Source organism: Pygocentrus nattereri, chromosome 14 (genome assembly GCF_015220715.1).
Source record: "Pygocentrus nattereri isolate fPygNat1 chromosome 14, fPygNat1.pri, whole genome shotgun sequence".
NCBI classification, from domain to species: Eukaryota; Metazoa; Chordata; class Actinopteri; order Characiformes; family Serrasalmidae; genus Pygocentrus; species Pygocentrus nattereri.
The window spans coordinates 14,058,947-14,073,899 of record NC_051224.1 but is presented as its reverse complement, the minus strand read 5'-3'; the positions used below and the strand labels follow the sequence as shown (position 1 = coordinate 14,073,899).

The 14,953-nt window shown below is 38.9% G+C and overlaps 1 protein-coding gene across 1 annotated transcript; it reads right to left on the bottom strand.

The window, feature by feature from the left end:
- Nucleotides 1–689: 689 nt before the first annotated feature.
- On the bottom strand, nt 690–6,626 carry phb (prohibitin). Its single transcript, XM_017686295.2, has 7 exons — nt 6,535–6,626; nt 5,798–5,900; nt 4,722–4,883; nt 3,794–3,936; nt 3,258–3,374; nt 3,055–3,150; nt 690–1,787 (listed from the first exon to the last, which is right to left on the bottom strand). Exons 2-7 carry the CDS (start codon nt 5,880–5,882, stop codon nt 1,575–1,577), a joined length of 816 nt encoding a protein of 271 aa, XP_017541784.1. The 5' UTR covers nt 5,883–5,900; nt 6,535–6,626; the 3' UTR covers nt 690–1,574.
- Nucleotides 6,627–14,953: the final 8,327 nt, after the last annotated feature.

Sequence of the window (14,953 nt, the reverse complement as noted above, 5' to 3'; positions counted from 1 at the left end):
ATTGTTTTGTTTGTTTAAGGCATTAAAAATTACATTTGTCTTGTGACACCTGCCATTCAGCCACTGTTCAGTCTGATTGGTGTACAATGTTGCTTTAGAGACTGGAAGAAACATTTACTTCACACACAGCAAATGCCAAACAAATTTACATTGTCATTGGTGATCATTACCCATCAATAAAAATAACACATCTTCACATGAGTTAATTTCGATAATTTTGCAGTTAAAGCAACAAAATTATATAGATTAATGTTTACAGCCCTGGTCTTGTAGCCTTGCACAGTACTGTTCTAAAATGCTCAATATAAGCTCATTAAATGTTTGGTAATAATTCAGAAGTGTATGAGGTGTTACATAAGGAGAGAGATTAAAATGTATAGCATGATGATAAAGCAATAACAATAATACTGTTTTGTTCCTCAATCTGGCAACAAAGGCTTGAACTTTGTAACATGGAACAATTGCTGCTTTAGTACACTAGGAAAGGAAAAAGTCTAGATGTTCTACTGTAAGAGCACAAACAAGTGTGATAGCAGTTTGCAAACCATTACCACTGTTGAAATTTTGAAAAGTGAAACAGCCACACAACCCCTACAGCAACTTTATTCGCTTATTCTTACTTTTGTTTACTTTTAAAACAGTTCGCAATGTGTCACATGTTGAAAGTAAAACCCAGTCAAAGTACAATGTCCTCAAAATGTAAACTTTTATTTGTGTTTGATAATGTCCTACTTTCACCAGGGTAAGCATGTCCTTCAGGGTTCAGATTTAAATTTTAGCACTGGGAAATGCATACTAATAAGTATTCATATCAAATAAAAAAATAAAAAAACATTGTGAAAAGATTTTTGCCTAGCTTTGACCCAGGTATCTCTTCTCCCATCTCTTTAAACAGCTGTCAGTCTTGGAGCTCTGGTACTTACAATTTATCAATCAGACACAGTTTTATTTCTCTTGATAGAAATTATTTTATTGATAATTATTAGATCATTGGTTGTGGAATGCAAGGGCAATCCATATTAGTCTTCAGTTGTACAATAAGAAAAACAATACAAACTAAACAGCAACATGGTCAAGGTAGAGAGAAATATGACAGATGGCTAACAATCTCTCACTTGCAGGAGAAGATAATCAGGATGAAACCTGCCAAACTGTATCTGGACTTCACTTTTAATTTTAATATCTAGAAGGCCCCAATGCAATCAATATGCAATTGTGGGGATAGACTGTTTCAATCAAACTCTAGTGCTTTAGCCATTATACATAGTCACATAACGTGTTATATTTCACCATTAAACACAAACACACACAGACACTGTCAGACCACTCTCACAACAACCACCTCCCCTCTCTGACTTGTGTAGACACTCTGAAGCAGTCCATGACTTAAGCCATAGAGAGAGCCAGTCAGCAATACAAAAAAAAAAAAAAGCAAAACACAGAGACCTGGCCATTTCTCAACAAGTTGCATGTTGCCTTTTCAGATGTGGGTCAGTTCTTTCATGCGTTCCTCACGTAGCTTTGGCAGAGAGGCCGTGCATGCGAGTGTGTGTCTGTGTTTGTGTGGATGTGTCTCACTGAGGCAGCTGTAGAAGTGTGCCCTGTCCTGAGGGCAGGTAGGTGACGTTGCGCGAGCGGCTGAGCTGGAAAGCGATGTCTTCAGCCGCCTCCAGTTTCCTCAGCTCTACTAAGCCATCTCCTGCCTCAGCCAGAGAGTTAGCGATCAGCAGGGCAGCCTGCGAGTCGCCGGCTGCCGAGATGATAGCTGCCTGCTTCTGCTGCTCTGCCTGTGAAAGAGAGACACTTAGATCAGCTTATGCTAATATAAAATGGACCTCCTGTCTTTTCCCTCACATAAAGTAGCTTTGGTCAGTGATGATCACTTTTTCCTTGTCCAATACTGATACCAACATTGAAACCTTGAGTATTGGTCGATACAGATATGTCTGGTACTGGATTGTGTCAGCTCTAGTAAAAACTACAAATTAGCCAATCAAGTCATATTTTATGAACACATTATAGGCTAAATTAAGCCTGATCAAATTCTGGTCCAATGTTAAGTCAATTTTATGCTTCATTCCAGACCACTGCTGTACAGGTAACATAAACTGACATCATCCACAACTTGTGGAAGGGGAAGCATATTTTCAAAGGTTAACAATTTAAATGTCTACAGTGTTAAAGTAATTAAGTGAAAAAAGAAAACAGCAAAACAGCCATTTGTCATGCCAGTTTTTTGACAGCTAACATAGGTCACAGCAGTAAAATTTGCATGTGTAAGTAGAGTGCATGACTTTAGAGCCAAGAAAAGTAGCATTTTGGAACAACCTGAAATATGAAAGCATCACATTCAACACATTTAAAAAAGGTAAAAAAAAAACAACAACAAAAAAAAAAAACACTGCACCAACCAGCACAGTGTCACTTGCTGAAATGTTTTGTGGCAGCATTTCAAAGTAATTTAAACTAAAATTGGATTGGTGTTACCAAGTTTACTGTGCATAGCAGCACACTACAGTTGTAGGCACATTTGAGCACAATTACTGTTAATTTATTAAATGTCATAAACTTTGTATGTTGCTTTTTTCTTTTGTAACCAAAATGTTACAGTGAGCAAATACAGTAATTGTGCATTAAAACTTGCAGAAGTGTGTTCTCTGTAGAGGATGTGTTAACTTATTTTCACTTAGAAAATCAACAAAACATGTTATTTGTCCAGGGGTGGCCAAACCTTAGTACTGGGCTGTTTATCAGATTGAACTCCATATTGGCAGATACTCAAATGATCTGTATCAGCATTGTGGCGAAAAAACATAAATCACTGTTGAAGAATCCCTGAGGAATGGGAGGAATCTCAGTTCATACAATTCCTGATAAATAAATGATGGTGTGACAGAAGAGCGCAGAAAGAGACGTAGACTGTAACTATGTGCATAAAAGTGATATATATGCAGAAAATAACTACATAAGTTAACTAAATAATAAATAAATAAGGTTCTGAAGTGAAACAGGCCTTAAATAGGATTATGTTGTCAGGTTAAAGCTGTGCCTTACCTTCTCTACAATGAACCTTGCTCTTTCAGCTTCTTGCTGGGCCACTTGTTTCATTTCAACAGCCTCCGTGAACTCCTTGCCGAATGTCAGATGTGTCTGGAGAGAAGAACGAAGATTTACTTTAGATGTTCTAATCATTCAGCTTGCAATGACTGTGGAATGGGAAAGAAGTAAACAAGACATAGAGGAGAAGGAAGGGTTACCAAGGAGACGTCATCAAGAATAAGGCCAAATGTGGATGCTCTCTCAGTCAGATCTTCGCTGACCTGCCTGGACACTAGCTCTCTCTGAGTGATCAGTTCTCCTGCATCAAACCTGGCCTGGGGTCACACAAAGACACACACAGAGAAACAGCAACAGGTTCACACACTTGTAAATTGTTACACTACTACTACAAAAAAAAAAAAAAAAAAACCCCAAACTGATTTATAAATGTAACAAACTTTACTGATGTGTATGTTCTTTTTTCCATCATGTATTTGTGGATTTTGCATCCTTTAGTGATTAGAACCATCACACATCATATATTATATTGTATATGGAAAACTATTAATAATTAAATTAATAAAATAACATTTAATTAATAGTAATAACTTAATTAAATGAGTCAATTAATTGTTTGAGTTTAATACATTTTAAAATTATTTATTTAAAAAAAAAAAAAATAATAAAAAATAAAAACCCACACACACACAAACACTTCAGTAAATTAATTAAACTGAACGTTACTACGACTTACCACAACAGCCTTCAGCACTTCAGTAGTGATGGAGGGGAGCACTCTTTCATCATAGTCTTCACCAATGCTGGTGAAAATCCTCGGCAGCTGAGTTGCTACCGGCCTGAATAGAATTCTCAACGTAATGTTAACATTCTGTAGATCTGAAGGAAAAAGAAAGAAAAACAGGAATATAGTATTAATGGACCGTAATCAAAATTAGGATACAGAAAGATTAGAAACAACCACCTTAAACTTGAGTGTAAGCCCATCAACACTGCATATGTTACATTCATTTGTATACAAGTTTGAACACCTCTTATCAAATGACATGGTTTGTTGATTTTCTAAGCGAGAATAAGTTAACACATGCTCTACACAGAACACACTTCTACACATTTTAATACACAATTACGGGTTATTTGCTGAATTAAATATATATGGGGGAGTATGCATAAAGTGCAGCCTGTTAAGGTTACAGCACATTTGGTTTTATTTTTTCCCCCAGTAAGTTAAACTTAGCAAATAAATAGAAAATGTGAAAATTGCAGAAAATGCATATTTAAAGTTCTCAGCAAAACAATTTGACCAGGGGTGTTAAAACTTAGTATCTGACTATATACTGTACTTCTCTTGTATGCAAACAAAAAACAAATATGCTGGTGCACATTTTTTAAATTATGTACCTTTTGCTAAATTTACATGCAAATCAACTTACAGCAGCCTTGCAGCTATAAATCGACACCATACCAAAGACATTAAGCAATTGTAATAAAATATAACTACAGAATAATTATCCACAAATTCTAAATGACCAAAATGGAGGTGAGCAAGCACATTTTCTTTCTCTTTTTTTTTAACTATAGGAGCACACAAGACCAACATCCACAATGACTTGAACCCTCAAGGTCAAGATCATTAACCTCAGTCTCTTTCTGACAGTAGTTACCTTTGCTTCCAGTGACAACGGGCACATTGCGTGGACGAGACCTGCAGTCAAAAATGATTGGTTTCTGTACCCATGGTATCAGGAAATGTGTTCCTTCCCCAACCACGGCATCCTGAACTCCTCGAAACCGGTCAAAGATGACTGCCCTGTGGCCAGCATCAACTGCAGGACACACAGAATACAGGTTGTCAAAATCAAACAGCACAGACCAGAAATTTAAACATCAGGTTTTGTCAGGTTCATTTTCCAGTAATTACATAGAAATTATTGGGTTTTTTCTAAAAACGGCATCTTGAAGTCAAAACTGACATTTTGTACCTTGATAGTTCATATCCCTGGCCAAATTAAGCAGAATTCATTATACCATGCCGTTTTAAAGACAAAGGGTCTGTTTTCCCACAGAGGCCCTCCCTGATACAGAGTGTTTAGGATTCTGATTGACATTAAAATTACAGGAAACAGCAATAGCAGCCTGGATCAGGAAGTCCTGAATATTTAAGGGGTTAAGATGTAATACTGTAGCCTCAGTGCAGAGTAGGACACAGAGGAGGCCATGATTCCACCACAGAAAAGTGCTCTTTATTAAAGACCGGGGCAGAAAGGCACATATAAAGCACTGAACTGGTGTGGGAGGTCACCACTAACCACAGGCTTCAAACTACCAGTTATCCCCACCTCACACACTGAAACCCAAAACACCCAACACAAAATAACACAATATACACATATCTCAAAACCAACAAAACATTATCTGCAACAGTAAGTCCCTTTTCCAGAGGGAGCACAATCCTACGATCCTCCTGGCATGGCCAAAGTCACCAGGCAGCAGTGGGTCGCTACAATACTATTACATTTTTTTTTTTTCAAGTTTGGCAATTTTTTGTGCCTCGTGAATACAACTTCGGACATAAAATGTGTGATAAAAACTGAAGAGGAACGTGACTTACTGCCTACACACAGCAGTGTGAGCACAGTAACGTCACGGTGCTGAACCAAAGGCTCTTAATCCACACGCAGGCAATGAAACAGCGCAGGTCTGGAAAAAGAGCCAATGATTCAAAATAAAATCCACTTACCATTAAAAAGCGCAGAGTTAACCACACCCCCTCCGATGGCCAAGGCCAATCCCAACTTCCCGATCGACTCGAACAGCTTTGCCATGGCAACAGAGTGACAGCTCTGAAAAGAAACGAGACTTTAATTTTCACACAATATTACAGTTTGACGTGAAATAGTTTGCATCATGCCGTTTCCACAAAGGCCAATGTACGAGCTGATCTTGGATCAGCCCCATTTAGGAGCTTAGAAACGTGCTCCTTACACGTGTCTCGAGAATCAAACAGGAACATTAAGGGAAATACGAGCATCTATTCATGTTATCTCTACAAAACACTGCCGACTGTTCAAGGAGAGAAACGTCAAGCGTGCCAAACGTGAGCACTGTCTAGAGGCCCTGCGTGCTGTAACGTTAATGCGGAGCATGAAGGCTAGCGTTACTTGTCCCGGTCTAGAGAGCTAGATAGCAAACTGCATGTTAGGAAGAGAACTAGGGAGAATATTATGCTTTCTTGATTAAAGAAATGACGGAAAACCCAAACTCACCTAATACTAGTTAGCTAACATTAGGTACCAACGTTAGTTAGCTTAGCTAACCTACTGCTCTTGCAACCAACGTGCAATCGCACTTCTGCCATCCGCTCAGTTTTATGAAAAACAGCGCGGAACAGAAACGCAGGACGTGAAAGTTAGCACAGTAAACCATTACATAACAAGTGCGTCTACAACAAGTCTGTGTTAAACGTCTCTAACTCACCCGCGCTCAGGTTCACTGTGACCTCCAGAGAAACCCACGGACCAGCCACATGAACGGTTGGTCGTAATGTGCATGCGCAGCCGGGTGAACAGCAACGATTCTGGTTGGACAGATTTCTTTTGAAGAGAACAGGCCTGCGAGTATAGAGAGACTTCATTGGTTCTCTCAATCGGTTATGGGTATTGTAGTTCCGAACCATGAACTCCATGAATTCCCAAGTCCTAATAGGACATTATTTAGCTCATTTATAACGTCTCTGGTATTCCGCCTCTTTTTAGTGAGTCAGTTCACTTGGCTCAGCTCACAAATAAGAATCGGCTCTTTCACTCATTGGCACTGTAAGTTTCTTGTTGTCAAAATTAGCCAGGTTAGCGGTATCTTCCATTTAAACCCCACTAAATCTTATAATCAGGATTGGGATGTAGCGGAATACAAATATTGGAAATACATATTTAGAATATAGAAATCAATACAAAAAACAACACAAAAGCAACAAGACAACACACAAACACCCAACCATAACACAAACACGCATTACCTATAAATAAAAGAGAAAGAGAATAAAGAAGGAAACTAATAGTGCACTGTGGGTCACTTTAGATGGTCCAAAATTGACCCCAAACCTGGGTCATAGCTATGCAACCTCTTCATTGTAATAATATAAAGTGTCTCTGATAGTGTTTGAAACATTGTTGAGAACCTTCTTAGCTGCAACCACACCAGCCATTGAGGCTTGTTATTGAACATATGGAAACTTGGACATTGAATCTGAGTATTCACAAATCACAATGCCAGGGTCAGGATGTATGTGTGCTAAGCATTTCAGAGAACCACTGAAAAACACTCCACCAGAAGCTCTGCCGCAAAGGGCTCAACCAGAAGTTCTGCAAAACCAGAATAAATGCGCTAGAGATCAGTCAGCGATTTATATTTATTGCTGTAGCTCTGTCTAATTTTTGAATAGTGAGGTCTATGGAGCACCTGAAACTGGACCTGTACTTAGAATTCATGGAACAGCACGGTATCCTGGACAGGCTCTCTTTCTAAATCTTTTCTGTTAAAGGGCCTCAAGCTCCCCTGAGATGCACTGTAAAAAGTGGGAATGGGGTTAATTAACATTTACTAAATTACTAAGAATAACCTCCACATAATAAAAAAGACTATGTTCAGTTAGAAATCAACCTGAGCTGAATCCAATAAAGTTGAACGTTTTATTAATTGCACTTTACGCAGTTTTGGTTGAATAAAATTAGCTGTGATACATTGAGGAGAATTTACTTATGTTTTCTCAGTAACAACAACATGCAGAAAACTGATCCCCCGGTCTTTGGAGGACGACTTTATTCTTTATTTTTATTACGCCATTAGAAATAAGGAAAGAAAAAAGAGAAAGGGAAGGAAGAGTGAGTGGAAAAAAAAGAAACTTTTAAAACTTTTGGCATTTTTAAACTAATATAACCAAGAGAATAATCAAAAATAATATATATTAAAAAAAAATTGGGGTTAGGTGGTCAGTGCAGGTGTGTGTGTGTGTGTTAGTCAGTGTGACATAGATGAAAGAGTAGATAGATGGACTAAAAAAGAGACAGACAAATATACGTACATATGTATATTGAATGTTTTCAGTGTAATCATGTAGAAAAGGGTTTAACAGAATTTTATATTTTGTATTCATATCATATTTGTGCATATGTATTTGTGTGTCCCTGCGATGGACTGGCGACCTGTCCAGGGTGTATCCTGCCTTCCGCCCGAAGACTGCTGGGATAGGCTCCAGCACCCCCCCCGCGACCCTGACGGAGAAGCGGCTTAGAAAATGGATGGATGGATGGATGGATGGATGGATGTATTTGTGTGTGTGTGTATAGAAATCGGTGTGAGTTGATATGTGTATTTGATGTACATGCAAACTAACTATTGCAAATATTTAAGTATTCACTGAAATGAGGGGATTGATGAACAGACTGAGACAGAAGTGGGTGGATTACAGTGTTAAGGGGTCAATATTTTTAATAAATGGTTCCCATGCAGTGGGGGTTTTTGGTTTTAATCACCTCACACTTCTGCCCAACGCATTTTGTGCCTCATGGACACCAGTGACTAGCTACATGTTTCAGGGGTTACAGTCGTCCAACTTCCCATAGGTAAGACCTTTTTTAATTACTGCTAAGAAACAAACAGTTTCCAAGTAGGTCGCAGTAGCAGTTGCACATTCTTTTAAGTTACTGCAGCTATCAAGCATGTCAAATTTCCTGTGCTGTGAGTCAAATCTAAGCGAATGCAGTTTAGTTGTGGTTAGCACGGAAGCTAGGCCTGGATTTAAATGACAGATTTTACTGCTGAGGTACGGATAGAGGCGAGACTCTGATGAGTCGACAAAAGATATTGTGATGGGCATGAAGGGGAGGGGTTGTGGGACAGCAATGTGAGCTGATGAGGATCAGGTGTGTAAGTAGAAAGGAGCCGGGGGGGGGAGCATGATGGGTGGGCTGGAGCCGGGTGCGGGCCTTTTGTTGTGGTGGCGTTTCGTCAGAGTTTGAGGACTCGTGGTGGAATGGGGCAGCTGGAACGCGGTTGAAAGACTTTTGTGAACTTTGTGTGATGAACTAAGCGATTATTTTGGGTGACTATTTAACTAATAAAAAAAAACCCGAGCGAGACGCTGACCGGAAGAGGGCAAATATTATCTGGACGACGACGGACTTCGGCATTCCACGGGGGGGGTCTCGACGGCCACCCGGCGAGGGAAGTCTGGAATATTTTTATTAAATTTTGTAGGTGTGAATGTGTGTATGTAGTGTATTGTCATTTAACTACTCAGGGCTATCCCGTCAATCACAGTACAGGGTGTATCGAAGTATTTTATCACAAGCGTGCAGTGTTAGTTTGCTGTGAGATATTTACATTGGAAAAGAGTGGCACGTGTTGCAGTGAAATTTACATCCTGGACTGTTGAGGGACTAAATGTTAGCCCTTGTATGTTTTAACACATTTGATTGTTAATAAAGACTGTTATATGGAGACAATTTATACTTGCTGTGTGTGCAGGTGTGTTATCGGGCTCACCCGGACCAGACCGGGTATTTAAAGGTGGTGGCAGCGTATAATATTGGCCCAGTGGCTGAAAGCCCTCTAGTGGTTCCCAAAGGGAATTATAGGTATTCCTTTAGGGGCACCACATAATAAAAGTGGGGGATCATTACAATATACTGGAAGATTCCACCCGTACTGAGGAGAGCAGATTACAGCCGTACACTCCGAGCCGTCGCCAACGTTTCACCGCGGAGGCGATAACTGCGCGCCAAGAGCCGCTTCTCGAAACTTAGAACGGATTCAAAATGCGTTATTGAATAAATTATTGGTTTATTTGACGTAGCAGCAACTTTTCAATATTAAATAGTTTTTAGAATATTTATTCAAACCTAATTCTGTAAGTTGTGAATGTTAAACTCGATATGTCAAAACGAAAATAAGCACCACTTGCCAACGGTTGTTAGTTAACGCTACCTAAGAAGCTGGTTAGCTCGCTAGCGAGTCACCTCTTTTAGGTGACTGTTTGCTCTCAGAAAATATGAGAGGCACTTTTTTCTTTAGCTAAATTACAATTTAAATCGATACGGTGTCGAATTTATGGTATAATAAACTAGCATGTAACTTACACTCGTTAGAGTTGCTAGCTAGCTAAATAACCTAGCTACCCTAGTTTAGGCTAAGTTAATATCTCCGCTGGACATCCGGTTCACTCCGGCTAACCTGTGCTGACCGTGTTGAGCTCAAGTCTGAACGGGAGACGTCGAGAGACTTTACTAGTTAGTGTTTGAATGACAGAAACGTAGAAACTAGCTAACCTAGCTTACCTCGCTAACGTTAGCTTGGTGGTCAGCAGGCTAACGGGCTCATACACCACAGAGCATGTTAAATGCTTTTCTCACACGAGTTCAGATGTTAAACACAGAAATCTAAAGGGGAGATGTCGAGTGACTGGTACAGTTAAAGCATTAGCAATAAGGTCAACTGAGCTTCTATTTGACAACTAGCTGCCAAGTGATTTTACATGCTGACAATCCTATATCACACCAAAATTTGTGAAATCTTTTCTTTCTTCTCTTGATGTCCCTTTTTTCAGACTTAACCATTTATTTTTTCTTGCAGTTACCTACACGTTTCCTACATCTACCACCAGCATTTCTCAGGTATAGAAACAGCTTTTATTTACCAGTCTTTCTCTGGCATGTTGCTGGTTTGTTTACACTCATTACACTCTACATTTGTGATCGTCTAAGATGAATGTCTGTCTTTAAGTCAGTATTTTAAACATTATATAATTTTAAGAAATAGTTATTAGTATGTCTGTGTTTCTCATGACTGCCTGTTGACTGACTGTAATAACCTTTGGGAAAGAACAGTTTTGTGACGTTTTTAAATGTTTTCTCATGGAGGGTGCATGTTGACTATAGTATTTCTGGTAATACGAAGGTGTGTATTTTGTCCACCCCACTTCTTGCTGATTACCAACACCAGAATAGGCCAGAAAAATGTCTCTAAGCTATAAAAGCAGCATGTTTACTAGATTCGAGAGGCTTGAATGCTTATACAAATGCAGTTATTTTGCAAATGCATTACCATGATATGAACACAAGTGATAGTTATTAAAATTTTGCTGATCTACAGTAATTAATCTAAATTGCCATAATTTCTTCATGCTCAGTTACGTTGTTGACCAAAATCAGAATCAGAATCCTTTATTGATCCCAGTTGTTACAGTTGCAACCATAAAAGAATAAACACTTAAATAATTTAAAACAAAGATAAAGAGAAATTTGCCGTATGTACACAAGATTGAAGTTCTTATGAATACAGTAAAGTGGTGGTGACTGTGATAATAAATATTAAACATCTAGTATAAAGCAGTTCAAATTATTGTACCTCTGAGTTATTGCACAAAATAATTATTATTACACATATGAACAGTACTGTTAGGTATTGAGTTTTGCACAGATGAACCACACTCGTGAAACACACACTGAGGGAGGAGTTATAGAGTTTAATGGCTACAGGTAAGAATGACTTCCTGTGGTGCTCTGTGGTGCATTTCGGTAGAATGAGTCTTGCACTGAATGAGCTCCTGTGTCTCATCACCGTGTCGTAGAGTGGGTGGGAGCCATTGTCCATAATGGCCCGCAGTTTAGACAGCGTCCTCCTCTCTGACACTGCCGTCAGCACGTCCAGCTCCACACCCACAACATCACCGGCCTTACGGATCAGTTTGTTGAGTCTGTTGGCATCTGCCACCCTCAGCCTGCTTCCCCAGCATGCAACAGCATAGAGGATAGCACTCGCCACCACAGACTCATAGAAAATCCTGAGCATAGTCCGGCAGATGTAGAAGGACCTCAGGCGCCTCAGAAAATAGAGACGAGTTGTTGGGCAGGAGCAGAAGGGAGAGATGATCCGATTTGCCAAACGGAGGTCGGGGGAGGGCTTTGTACGCCTCATGGAAGGGGGAAGTATCAGTGTTCCAGTGTGTGTGGTCTGCGTGTGCTGCATGAGATGTGTTGGAAGTACTTTGGAGCGACTTCCCTAAAGTTCGCTTTGTTGAAGTCCCCAACAACAATGGAGACGGCCACCGGGTGCGTGGTCTCCTGCTTTTTGACAGCCTCGTATAGTTTCCCGAGCGTCAGCTCTGTATCAGCCTGTGTTGGGATGTACACAGCAGTGACAGTGAGCCCTTAAATCTCTTTAGGCAGCCACAGCGATCTGCATGAGAAGATTAGCTATTCCAAGTCCAGGGAGCAGAAAGACTCAATGAAGGGAACATTCCTCTTATCACACCAGACATTGTTGACCATAAAACATACAACTCCTCCTTTGCTCTTCCCAGAGGGGTCCTTTGTTCTGTCTGCGCAGTGCACAGAGAAGCCCACAGGTTAAATGGCCTCGCTGGGAATCTGTGCTGTATGCCAGGTCTCTGTGAGGCAGATTATATAGCAGTCCCGTGTTTCTCGCTGGAAAGAGATTCATGATCTCCCTGCAAACACTAGTTACGTTGTGACAACATAGTGTTTTGGTGCCCACAACGGTGAAATGTAATTCCTCAGATAGTTGTGACAACGTTGACTGATAACTTTCTAGGAGGTGGTGACAAAGTTGTGACAACCTTGAGGAGACAGTAGTCAGTACTACATTGTCTGTACGTTGTCACAACCTCCTAGAATCCTTAATAAGTTCCATCTTACTCAATAATTCAGTTTTATAACTGATATAATTGATAACAAATGTAGTTAATTGGTGTACAGAATTAGATCTGTGTGTAATTAAGCAATTTAATTGTTTGCCAAATAAAAGTAAATATGCTTTAATGTAATCGTCACTATTTGTCTGTTAATCTAATAATAAATAGGCCTATCGGTGATAAAACTGTTGTATAATGACAATTCACTCAAGGTCGTGCAGTTACGCAAGATACTAGTGTTGGTGTGATGTGTATCAAGCTGTCGTCTGCAATGGAAGGCTCTGCAAAATGGAGCAGCTGATAAAGAAAACTAGCACACCTGTTTTACGTGATTGGCTCTCCCACGATTCTATCTTAAAACTTAGCAAAATAAACAGTTTAGTAGGAATTTTAATTCTTTATGTAGAATAACACTAAAACAGGAGCAATACAGACTGTGAGTCTAAAAAGCTAAAAGAGAAATTTACACAGATTCAGTATTATGAAACATTTTGTCTGTTCAGGTCTATTTTAACGGAAACGAACCAATTGAGGAAAAAAAGACCATCAGAGGCATCGCCAGGCCAGGTTTAGGGGATTTTAGCCCAAAGTTCACAGGGCACTGGAACCTGTGGGAAGCACTGTTGTCATTTGCTAAATTTGACACAGTAATATTTTCAAACTTTTGGGAGTACATGCAAAAATAACTCATTTCATTTTTAGATTTTATACAAAAACACTAACTCAAAATCAATTGAGAAGATTTCATTAAAAACTTAATACTGCAGTAAACTACAATTACAAACATTGCCTTTTTCATGAACTGCACTGCTGTGTTGAACTTGTGGCTTTTCACACCACAAAGTTGCAGTAAGGCACTGTATACATTTCATCATCCATGAAAATGTCTTTCAAATCAACACAGATCACTGTAAATCCATCTGCTGTGTCCTGAATGCAGATGACAACATGAATGACATTCACAACATGAACACGAATGACAATATTGTCAAAATTTGACAATAAATTTGACAATATTTTTTTCATTTCAAACAAAAAAATGAGAACTGACTGGTCTAAGCTCTAAGCTAAGTTCTTGTAAATCTAGATTAATAAAACATGGTGTTACCAGAAGCAGGAAAGGACAGGATAAGAAAGAAGCTGGAAGAGACTGACACTGCTGAAGGAGCAGGTCTGATCAGATGCATGCCCATACTCTGCATGTGAATGAAATTTTAGGAGCTCTAGTTTGTTTACAAGAGAGGAGAGAAAGCACTGCTGGACTTCAGTACCGTTGGTTGATCTGTGTCTGCTGGAAGTTGAAGGACAGCATTATGAATTATTAGATCTGTGTCTTATACTAACAATGAATAGCCATATTTTGTACGTCACCTATTGCTTCTCTAAACAATCATGATCAACAGACACTCTGGGAGACTTTTATTTTACTTGGGTGGGCAAGTAAGGATCCATTGATATTAGGTGATGCCCCTGGTGACCATAAAGGATTTTAAGAATGTTGTCCTGTCTTATTTATTATTTAAATAGGGTTAAATGTTTGTCCTATTGGTAAAAACAATAAGAAAAATCTCCATGTTAAATTTATAAGATCATTTTTTGGTAACAGATAAAGTGGAACAGCAATATGCCCACATCTGATGCTCACTATGTAAGTTAGAAGATTAACATTTTGACACCATTATTGTTTACTCATGTTAAGCTTTACTAATGATTGAAGAAAATAGTTTCTTTTATCTAGAGCTACTAAATCTCAGTGTAAATGAAATGTTAATACTAGTACACCAAATGGGAAAGTAAATTGGTAAAACTGATTGGTATTTGGTAAAATTAAAGAAAAAAAATTTTTTGAGCGCAAAATATATAAGCATAGGAATACAGAAATTTTGCTTCCATATTTATTTCTATATGCTTCCATATTTATTTCTGTGTTGTTCAGTGTTCAAATATTAACCACTGTTAAATGTTGTAGAAGTTACTGTAATAGTAGGCAGGCATCTACTGCATATGGTACCATGGTAGGTGTTTCTATTGATATTATGTGGTTTCTGTGTAGGGCAATAGAAGAAAACATATGAACAAAATGGAATAAAGTTAACTAAAAGGGCTTATTACTGAAATTTAAAACTATAACTGATATGCCCCACTATGTCTGTGAGAGGTATAAAACGATAAACTTTTAAGAGTCAA

What these genes read in the sequence shown, in the direction of transcription:
- phb (XM_017686295.2), bottom strand. Translation starts at nt 5,882, where the DNA reads ATGGCAAAGCTGTTCGAGTCGATCGGGAAGTTGGGATTGGCCTTGGCC. An exon ending in AAGTGCTGAAGGCTGTTGTG is followed by an intron (nt 3,375 to 3,793) that starts GTAAGTCGTAGT and finishes GTGTGACCCCAG; the next exon opens with GCCAGGTTTGATGCAGGAGA. An exon ending in TTCTTGATGACGTCTCCTTG is followed by an intron (nt 3,151 to 3,257) that starts GTAACCCTTCCT and finishes TCTTCTCTCCAG; the next exon opens with ACACATCTGACATTCGGCAA.